Source organism: Oxyura jamaicensis, chromosome Z (assembly GCF_011077185.1).
Source record: "Oxyura jamaicensis isolate SHBP4307 breed ruddy duck chromosome Z, BPBGC_Ojam_1.0, whole genome shotgun sequence".
NCBI classification, from domain to species: domain Eukaryota; kingdom Metazoa; phylum Chordata; class Aves; order Anseriformes; family Anatidae; genus Oxyura; species Oxyura jamaicensis.
Genome location: NC_048926.1, coordinates 44028044 through 44038682, shown reverse-complemented (window position 1 = coordinate 44038682; position 10639 = coordinate 44028044). Strand labels below are relative to the sequence as shown.

Below are 10639 nucleotides of genomic sequence, written 5' to 3'. Positions count from 1 at the left end.
AAACTTCAGATTATCCCCATCAGAACACACTGCTAAGTTCTTCTGTGCAGGACAGCTCACTCCAGTTGAGGAGAAAGAGCAAATACAGGATATATATTTGTAAGGCTATTTTCCTCTTAAGACATGAACCTTAATTTGGGGAATATCCTTTCTATTATTTCTTAGATGTTATATCTGATAGCCCATAAACATAAGCAATATATCCATAATGGGGTAAAGACTGTGAATGAAAGGAACAAGCAAGTACCAGACAGATTAGTGAGGTGGATGTATAAAACTGATGCAAGAACAGAATGAAGCAAATGCAAACACTGTTCACTAGATTTTACAGGAATATTTGCAATCGTGTTATACTAAATCCTAAACCTATTCTGCTTTAGTGCTGCTTAAAGTCTGAAAGCTAACACATCAGATAAAAAAGACTAGACATGGTTACACAAACTGCAGTTTCATCTGCAGTATAATGAACGGAATTGACAGGGGTATTCTGAAAAACTGACTATCTAATAATTACTCTAATAATTAATCTTATGAATACCACAGGAATTAATGTTGATAGAAAACTACTCATGTGGAAAAAAAAATAAATAAATACAGCTATGCACAGTAGAATGGTATTAAAGGTACTAAAAATTTGCATTACTTATAAGAGATGTTTCTAAGCAAAGAAATCTACAGAACAAAAGTGGTAGAAACCCCTTAACTTATCACTTAGGACATTTAAATATAGGCCAAAATAAACAACTGGAAAATTTAACACAATGACTAATCTCACACTGACTGCATAATCTTGCAATAGGGACAAGGAATGTTCCAAAACCTCTTTTCCATCTCTCATTTCTACTATCTGTAAGCCCGTGGACATGTTTGGGCTATCCAGCCATGGATATTAGGTCTGGCTCCAGGAAGCAGCATGATGCCAGCATACAACTCAGTTCCCATAGTTTGGGAAATCTCCAGAGCACCGCTGTTGCTAACCACTTTCCCAAAAGTACTGCCTTCAGTGTCTTCTTTACAATCTCCCTAATCTGATCCATCCCTTCTGGGGAACTTTGAAAATAGCAGTTGCCTCAGGCAAACAAAAAGAGGATGACTTAGTTCACCTCTACCATGCACGTGGAGAATGATTACTTAGGAAGAACAAAATACTCATTTGCAACATGCCTGGGAATGGCTGGTGGCTCAGTATATTTTAATGTATCAAAGCTCTGAACACCATACTTCACCTGAAAAGAAAACCACAGCTATTATGTGGTGCTGTTACTGAGATCTACCAGCTTAACATTTTAATACTTATTATTGGCACAGTGACAAATTTGTGCTGACTATGGTTCTCCGTAGTTTCTGAAGCCCTTAATTTCTGTTAGCTGCAGAAAGGAGATACATTTTCAAAGCCATCTGTGACAGTGGTTGATTCCTTTTTAAATTTCAAACTAGAAAATCTGATTTTCAAAGGTTAGGTGTTCAACGCTCTCTGAAAATCAGGTTGTCTGGAAATGTCTGTGCCCCTAATATGGAAGTACCTAAATCATTCAACACTTTTGAAAATTAAACTTCTAAGATACAAAGACATTTTTCTTTCATCCCAGTATTTAGATACCACAGCTAAGGGCATAGTAAAGGAACTGAGCGGAACTCTACTAACTGCTTTGACATCTTTTTAATTTTAAGTGAAGTGTAGGAAGAAAGGTGCATGTATCTGCATGAATATAGCTGATGTTCTTGTCACAAAACCTACTAACTTTCATAATCAACCAAGCTATCAACCTCCATATAACAATCCATTTACATTCATTCTTCTCCTCTGGTATTTCAAGCAAATGAAGAAAATAAACTAAAGGGGATTGTTTTTTTCTGTCCCTCGTAGGCTGCTAACCATACCAAAAGTTGTATTGATTGACTAAAACAGTTTTTTACAAGACCTAGTTAAATCAGAGCAAATCCTTGCTTGGGCACACTTAAATTGGTTTATTTAATGTGTAACATTGATTTATTTGAATTTGGTAATCTGGGTCAGGACTCTGAAATATTTGCAAGTTTATTTCATTTTTAGTCTATATACATTTTGTTTTAGTACAATGAAAAAAAAAAAGAGAAACTCTTCTGAGAAGGTGTAATAAACAAGTCCTACACTCTTTTATAGCAGGTCAACTCAATAAAGGCATTACCATATCTTGATGATATGAAACTAGCTGTGCTTAAAGAGACACGGACAATCCATTCGCTAACTCCAAATTTATGTTGAATTAGATTTTCATTACTTTAATCAAACTGTTTAAAAGATGCTTTTATTTTAACCACAGCTACTTTTGTGTGTAAACAAGGCCTTAGGCAAATATCATCAGAGGATACTAAATGAACAGATTGGGAATATGGTTTTGAATGGCATATTTCACTGTAGACATCCTGAAATTCTACCAGGGAAATTGAATTTGGGAGTAGAATTAAGAAACCAGATTAGGTATAAGCCTTCAGAGTATGTGTTGGAGCTGTTGTTACATTTGTGTTGGTGTAATGTGAAACTATAAATATGAAACTGCTGCTCTTATTTTTATCTCTCAGAATATATTGAGAAGAAATCCTTTTATCCACAAAGATTTATTTCTTCATGCTTCTCATATAGAAAAACTCAGAATTTTCCAGTTTCTTGCAAACTTGTATTATATTGTGTGTATTACATGTGCATCAAAGAAGCACATCCAGTGAATGAATCACAAACCTATTAACCATTTTAGGGAATACAGGGTCATAAACATTTGAAAAATCTTCAAATTAAAAGGAAAAACAAAAATACAACTGCTTGACTGTGTGTATAGCTTGACCTGTCTAAGTAAGAATTCCCATAATACTGTGATGGTTAAAATTGGTTTGACACAGTGACAGTGTTTACATTCATCTTTGCAGTGTATGGTTATTTAAAATCTTTATCTAACTGGCTTAACAGGTGACCAGAAATGTGTTGCCTTCACAATTACTTTTGCCTTTGTTAGGACCAAAAAAGGGGCTGGAATCCTACTCTGTTCTTACATTTGTTTTAACAGCATGTGTGGTCTAGTTTGTAGTTTAGATTGGAACAGAGTTCAAAAAAAGCAGAAGTCCAGCAAAGCATTGTGCAATATTTCCATGTTTACTGTACTGGATACATTGGGTAAATACCCTCAATGATACTTACTATTTCATATATAAATAACGATCTCCAATTCTAGAAGGATGCTACTAAATTTTTAAGTAAATATTATAAATGGAAAAGGCAAATTGAAAAAAGAGACACTGAATTAAACATATATTTAAGGCAAGTTTATGTATGCAGTTAACCCTTATAGCACTGTATTTGCAGGACCCAGGTCATTAATATTCTGAAATTACTAGCAATATCCTGTCTCCAGCTCCTCCATACAGGCTCACTCCACTTTCTCTGTGTCTGTCCCATTCCTGTAATAAGAGACAACTGTCTTCTCTCCTTTTTATTCTTTGCTCCCACAGCACCTCAAAGATCGAAGCACAGTAGATTACTTACAGACAGATTCATTCCAAATCCACTTCCCACTTTCCTTTCTCTGCTGGCTCTGTAATACTTCACCTATGACCAAGGTTATGATAGTAACATTCACACTCACTTTCTGGAAGAGCTGAGGCTGAGAGTGCATCTATGCAAACCTTTAATCCATGTGTAAGTTAACTATTTGACTCATTCCAACCTTTCAAATCCAACTACCAGTGCATAACAGGCCAGAGAAAAAGAGATTTTGCCTTTTCAGGAACTGGAGACAGCAATGTGCCAAGCTAGAATGCCTAAAAGAATCTATGCACAGCTGGGATGGAGGTTCCCTGTTTCAGGTCTGCTCCAACATTAACCAGGAAAGTTAGAAGCCTCCAAGAAGCAGCAAAGGTTAATGTGCTGAGTATGCATATGACTGCAAACCAAACCTTACAGCATGACAATACCATCAAATAACACGGCTTTTGTCCTGACTAATAGTATCCCAATCTCCTATCCTGCATACGTGTCAGCTCATTCCCAGGCTGTCTTCTTTCTAGCAGGCAACCAGAGAGCACATGTCAGAGTCCACACCATTGACCCTACACAGACCCCTCACAGCCCTCCAATGCTACATCAGGGTACTTTGCTCTCCCAGACATTCCTAAATTGTGGCCGATGGCATGCAACACATAAGCTCAAGAACCTTGCTATAAACAAATCACTGGCAGTCTGCAGCGTGCACTGAGTGGAAGAAGGCTGTACAGTAGTACCACAGAGTGTCAAAAGCAGCCCCAGGCTGATTGGCATGCAAGTGGGCATGGCCAACATATTCAAGAAGGGATCAATACTAGACTGCATATATATGAGCAAGTTTTAAATAATTGGCCTGAAGGACATGTGTTGGGTGCCCTAAATAATGTTCACAAGACTTTACACTGGCAAAGATAACCTTAAAAATTTAGTCAGTGGCTGACTGACTAATAGGCCAGTGGCTGATCCTACAGGATGAACTACTGTAGTCTCACAAGCTATAGGCTTCAACAAACTGGGGTGACTGTCAATCAGTATGATTATTTATTGTTGTCCCACTTCATTATTTTTCTTTCTGACTAAAGGAAGAGAGAGGAGGGATGATTATATTGGAAATCCATGCACACGCTAGTCAATGAACGACTGTTTGGATAGATTTCATACCTAATTTAGATGGCCAACTCTGGATAGCAATCTCCCAAGTAGTTCCATACAGTCAATTAAAAGCTAAGTTTCTCCAGATGTGGAGCAAGAACCTCATTCAGGTGCCTTCACTTGTCCTTTCTTCTCCATTGAAGCAGACATTGTTTGTGAAAGCATTGTATTCCTTCCCCCTGCAGTCTGTGCTGGGAATCTGTTAAGTCACAAGGTTTTTCTTTTGTAACTTTAGAATGCAAAAATTATTGTTTATGGATCTTCAAGGGTATATCAAATCCAAGAATTCAGCAGTATGTGCATGTCCATATTCACTCATCTGTACAGGCTACTGTGAGTGACGCCTTATTGGGCCATTTCTACTGGATGAATATTGGTGTATGAGCAGGACTCTTACCTCCTGCCATGATTCCCGTGCACTGCAATGCCAAGATTGAGAGAACTACTGACTGAGTTCAGTAAGAGGCTACGTTTCACTGACAGGTGAAATCATCTGTTAGCACAGAATTTAATCAATTATTTGAGAAGGAAAGGTTATCTCTCAATATGGATCTTCATTGGGCACATACTGAGATATTACTGGATACACAAACTGAAATCTTTATCAGCTAATTAATTCACAGGACTCCTGCCAGACACTTGTAATAGCTGTTGTAAATCTCTTTATACGTAGAAAAAGCAATATAATCAAATAAAGAAATGTTCTTGGAAATCATTTGAGAGGAATTAACTAAATATATAGTCTAAATCAAGGTGAACTACTAAATTTTAAGGTCAACCACTTTTGTACCTGTCTGATTTTCATATTTAGTTTCTAAACATGCTCAATGTAAAATAGGCCAGAGAAAGATTTTTTTTTTTTAATGTAAGAATTAAAAATTATGAGTTGGAAATGAAATCCATCTGAAGAGGGCTTGAAATAAAATAGGGGGAAATAAATCAGGCTTAAACAAAAAAAAGTATGCCTGAATGTTTTTAATAAATCCAGATTAGATACCTGTTGGCTTTTCTAGCTGCCATGGTGATTCTTCGAGGTGGAAGACTGGTACTCTATAATAATTTGGAGAGGGTATAAAGAGCAAAACTAAATGTTTGACAGGAAAAGATGGCAAACAAAACATAGCAAATTTTGGAATTCAGAAGACAATCAGATCTTATTTTACATAGGAAATATATTTTTCATAAGAAATATATTTTCCTATGTGGTGCTTTGCGAAAAAGACAAAGAGCTGCCTTCCTGTTTACTTTTAGAGCCACTCTGAAAACTGAAAAGCTGAAGTTGACAGAACTATTTCTGTTGCCAGAAAACCTGCATCCAAGAAGAGAGGCCAGACAGTTATTTCCATAGGTTTAGCACCACAGAGGACTTCCTTCCTCCAACACAGCATTGAGCCCTGAAGCTCTTACCCCAAATGGCAGTTACAGGTACGGACAGAATCCAAATGCTTATTAAATAAACAGACCGACTAAAGTGTATTTAAAACATGTTAATTAATGTATTGACAAAGGATGTATGGACCTGAAGAGGATCACATAGGATCATAGTCTAGGCGGCCACGAGGTGTGAGAAGCGGGGCGCCCAGCTATTTCACGGCAATATTTTTGCCAGCTGTATGACATCAAAGACAGTAAATCCCAAGCTCCGAGTCCAGCGTTTCCATTCTAATTACCGCTGTTACTGTGTGAAGATTGCCCTTCTTTATCTGGGAGGCGTGTGGGACCCCTCTGCCTGCAAACGCGTCGGAGCTTCTCGCCTTGCCCTGCCTCTGGCCAGCGGGCGCAGCGCGGCGCGCACCGACCCCGGCTCTGCGCGCTGCAGGGAGCGCGCCCGGACCCTCCTCCCACTCGGGCAGCCTCTCCCCAGCCACCCGAGGATGCTCGCCCGCAGCGAAGGCTCCTCTGCTCCCCCTCCTGGGAGGTCCCAAGCGCAGCCGCTGCCGCTCCTCGCAGAGCCGCGGGCCTGCTGGCTGCTCCGAAAGCGCAGCGCAGCCGAGCTGGATGGGTTTTGCAGGTGAAGGCAGGAGCTGGGAGGGGGCAGAGCTCATCCCGCAGCTGTCCGCAGAAGGCAGGACCCTCTGGGACGGACAGGCTGCTGTTCCTGCTCTGCTGCTACACTGGAGAAGCTCAGAAGGCCCCTGTCCCACGCCGAGGTGCAATCCTGCCCCGTTGCAAGCCCCTCTCACGCCTGGAACAAATGTGCCCGCTTCCCTCCAGCTGCATAGCCGGCACCTGCGAGGACTGGGTGCTCTCGCAATCTGGCAGTGCAGCAGTGCTTCACGCAGCACACACAATCTTCACCTGACCCACACAAACCTACCTGCCTTCCACCAGCAGTGGACTGCCATCAGTGACCAGGACTGCGCCGTTTAAACGGCATCTGACATTTTAAATCACATAATTAAAAGAGAATTCAAATAAACAACAGTAAACCAGTAGGATGTTGCTCTGGAAGTAGTTTTAATGGATTTGAAAACATGCAAGCACTTTTTTTTTTTCTTTTTTTTTTTTTTTTCCACCAGAAGAGGCAAGACTGCATTGAAGAAGAAGCACTAGCAGCGTGTAAAAGTGACCACAATGGAGCAAATGCTTGTGAATGCCTCCCAACCCATCAATCACGCTGCCTCCCAGCCCCACCACACCACTACCCCACCTTCCATGCGATCCCAGACAGACATCCATCCACACGGCATAGCAAACCAAGATCCCTGAGGTTCTGGAAAATAGATTTAGCCCTAATTTTTGTGACAGATGGAGTTGATAGTCTCAGGATGAAAAAAAGCGCCAGTTTTGACAGGCAGCAGATACCGATGCCCCTTGTGGTCGAAGCCGACGTTGCTCTGGAATTAAGGTAGCACGAAAAAGAAAGGCAACGGGTAAACTCACCAGTATTTATTTTGTTAAGCTCCTCTCGTTGTGCCTTAATATGTATACTTTCGTGTCTACTTCCTTAAAAAACAAAGCAAAGGGAGCGTAAAAAGTGGGCAAGGCGTCAGCAGGGTAACTTTCTTTCAATGAAAACACATTTCATCCTCCTAACTAGCAGATTTCAAACAGCCTTTTATCACAAATGACCGATCCACTACACTGAGATGTACCGCATTTCTGTCACGGGCGTCTTCGTAGGTCGGTATCCCGCACCATGCACAACAAATCTCGGCAGGGAGCTGAGCTGAACGTGCCTACAGCCGGCGGGGGTGCGTGAGGTGCGGAGACAGTCGCAATACTGAAGGCACGGCAGCAGCAGTACTTACTTGGTTGCAGCACACCGCTAACACAGGCAGCTTTGCTCTCCCGCCGCGTACTAACGCACCGAAAGCAGGAGATCCGATCTCTGCTCGGATTGCAGCAAGAACAAAGTCGGTCTCACCCCGAGCCGGGTCCTGCTCTGCTCTCACGTGTGTCTGTGGGAAGTTTGGGGGAAGTTTGGGTGCAAACAGCGCTCGAGCTAGAGACTCATTTTCTTTTTTTTTTTTTCCTTTATCCTGCTCTTGCGAGCAGCGCGTCGGGCGTCATCCCCGCCCGAGCCGCCCGCAGACCCACGCCGCCGCCGCGGTGCGGTGTTCTGGGGAGAGCCCCGGGAGACACCGGGCAGGGACCGGGCAGGGACCGGGCAGGGACCGGGCAGAGCCCCGCGAGAGCCCCGCCGTGCCCGATCCGCGCCGCCGCGCCGCCTTAACGGGAGGAGGGGCTCCTCGGGGGGCTGTCACTCTCCTTAAGCCTTTCCTTTCAAGCTTTGAATGTGAGCTGCCCTCCAGCCCCCTCTCTCCTTCCCTCCCTCCAGTAGATCGTAAAGAGAGGAGGGAAGAGAAAAAAAAAGCGGGGGGGGGGGGGGGGAAGTTTCAACAACAGGCTGGACCAATGGCAAGTCGCAAAGCCGGGAAAGGGGGCCGAGCGAAGGGAGAAAAAAGTGGAGAAAAGGAGAAAGAGAGCGAGAGAGCGCAGGCTGGGGGGATGTGTAAAAGAAGAAGCGTTGCTAATTTTTTTTGTTTGTTTGCTTTTCCATGCATGCATAATGAGGCCTAATCAGAGCACGTTGCTGCTGCTCGGAGGGCACTTTTGTATTTAAAGCCTTGCAGAGAAAAAAAGATCCACAGACGGATCCGCAGAGCAGCTCGCGGGGCTTGTTGACAACAGAAGCAGCATCAGTCGCCCTGAGAGAAAGAGACCCCGGAGCCTGCCTTCTTCCCCCGTGCTGTCTAACGGGGAGAGACATTTCTTCTCCCTGCCACCCGAAAGCGCGACCCGCGCCGAGCGAGAGCCAGCGAGCGGAGCCGGGACCGTGAATGGGATCGGAGCGGCTGGCATGTGCAAAGATGCTGCGAGCGGAGAGATAGAGGCTCCCGAGGAGGCGGCGGCGGCGGCGGCTGGGCATTTATTTTGTGCAAAAAAAAGGAGGAGGAAAAAGAGAGGCAGAGAGAGGGAGGAACGGCGCCGCACGAGGAGCAGGGCAGCACCATGAGCAACCCCGGCGCATCCTGCAAGTCCCCGAGCGCAGCCCGGAGCCGCTGCCCCCCGCGCCCCCGCTGGCACTGACTGCTCCCTCCGCTCCGGCCGCCTTCTCCGCCGCCCGTCGCCGAGCCCGGAGCAGCGGGTGGGGGCACGGGCCGGCCCCGGGGCCGCTTCCAGCTCCGGGGGCTGCAGGGGCCCGCAGCCCACGCGGATGGATTGATGCGAGGAGACCTCATGCGCACGGTCGGCAGGAGTTTCGCAAACTTTCCCACCGGCGGCAGCTCCTTCTCCTCCTCCTCCTCCTCCTCCCGCTCCTTCCCCTCCTCCACCACCACCACCACCACCTCCTCCTCCTCCTCCTCCTCCCCGTCGCCTACCAGCGCCTCTCCCCCGCGACCCCGCGGCCGCCGCCCGCGATGGTGGCCCGCTCGCCCGCTCGGCACGGCGGCGGCGGAGGGCTGCTGTGGCCGCGGCCGGCCGCCTGGCTGTGCGTGGCGGCGGCGCTGGGCGCCGTGTGTCCGCCGCGGGGCTCGCTGGTGCAGGGCCGGCGGCTGATCTGCTGGCAGGCGGTGCTGCAGTGTCAGGGGGAGCCCGAGTGCAGCTACGCCTACAACCAGTACGCCGAGGCGTGCGCCCCGGTGCTCCTGCAGCAGCCGCCGGCTGCCGGTGGCGGCGGCGGCGGGGACGGCGCGGCGGGCGCCGCGGGCTCGGCCGCCTCCCGGCGGCGGTGCCCCAGCCACTGCATCGCGGCCCTCATCCAGCTCAACCACACCCGGCGCGGCCCGGCGCTGGAGGACTGCGACTGCGCGCAGGACGAGAACTGCCGCGCCACCAAGCGAGCCATCGAGCCCTGCCTGCCCCGCACCAGCAGCGGGGCCGGCGGCGCGGGGGGCGGCGGAGGCGGCCCCGGGGGAGGCCCCGGGCCCGGCCCCGGCGGCGGCGTGATGGGCTGCACGGAGGCGCGGCGGCGCTGCGACTGGGACAGCCGGTGCAGCCAGGCGCTGAACCGCTACATGACCTACTGCGGGAAGCTGTTCAACGGGCTGCGCTGCACGGCCGAGTGCCGCGCCGTCATCGAGGACATGCTGGCCGTGCCCAAGGCCGTGCTGCTCAACGACTGCGTCTGCGACGGGCTGGAGCGGCCCATCTGCGAGTCGGTCAAGGAGAACATGGCCCGCCTCTGCTTCGGCGCCGACACGGGCAGCAACGGCGCCGGCAGCAGCGGCGGCTCGGACGGCGGCCTGGAGGAGTACTACGACGAGGACTACGAGGAGGAGCCGAGCCAGAAGGGGAGGGACGAGGCGGAGGACAATGCGGGCGCCGAGCCCGGCTTCCCCATGCAGGCGGACAGCGCCGGGCGGGCCGCCGCCGCCTGGGCCCTGCTGGCCTCCATCTTGCTGCGGCTGCTGGCCGGCCTCTAGCCGGGACCGCTCCCCGAGACGAGCCGAGACGAGCCGAGTCCCCTTCCCTTCCCTTCCCTTCCCTTCCCTTCCCTTCCCTTCCCTTCCCTTCCCTTCCCTTCCC

The 10639-nt window shown here is 47.7% G+C and overlaps 1 protein-coding gene and 1 long non-coding RNA gene across 2 annotated transcripts; one reads left to right on the top strand and one right to left on the bottom strand.

The window, feature by feature from the left end:
* Positions 1 to 7104: 7104 nt before the first annotated feature.
* On the bottom strand, positions 7105 to 9058 carry LOC118156515. Its single transcript, XR_004746296.1, has 2 exons — positions 7918 to 9058; positions 7105 to 7612 (listed from the first exon to the last, which is right to left on the bottom strand). It is a non-coding gene; the product is annotated as an uncharacterized LOC118156515 (long non-coding RNA).
* A 432-nt stretch (positions 9059 to 9490) lies between these two features.
* GAS1 (growth arrest specific 1) lies at positions 9491 to 10633 on the top strand. Its single transcript, XM_035310633.1, has one exon. The coding sequence runs from the start codon at positions 9532 to 9534 to the stop codon at positions 10534 to 10536; it is 1005 nt and encodes a 334-aa protein (XP_035166524.1). The 5' UTR covers positions 9491 to 9531; the 3' UTR covers positions 10537 to 10633.
* The last annotated feature ends 6 nt before the right edge of the window (positions 10634 to 10639 follow it).

Bases quoted from the DNA above. Each gene is read 5' to 3' on its own strand.
- GAS1 (XM_035310633.1), top strand. From the start codon at position 9,532: ATGGTGGCCCGCTCGCCCGCTCGGCACGGCGGCGGCGGAGGGCTGCTG.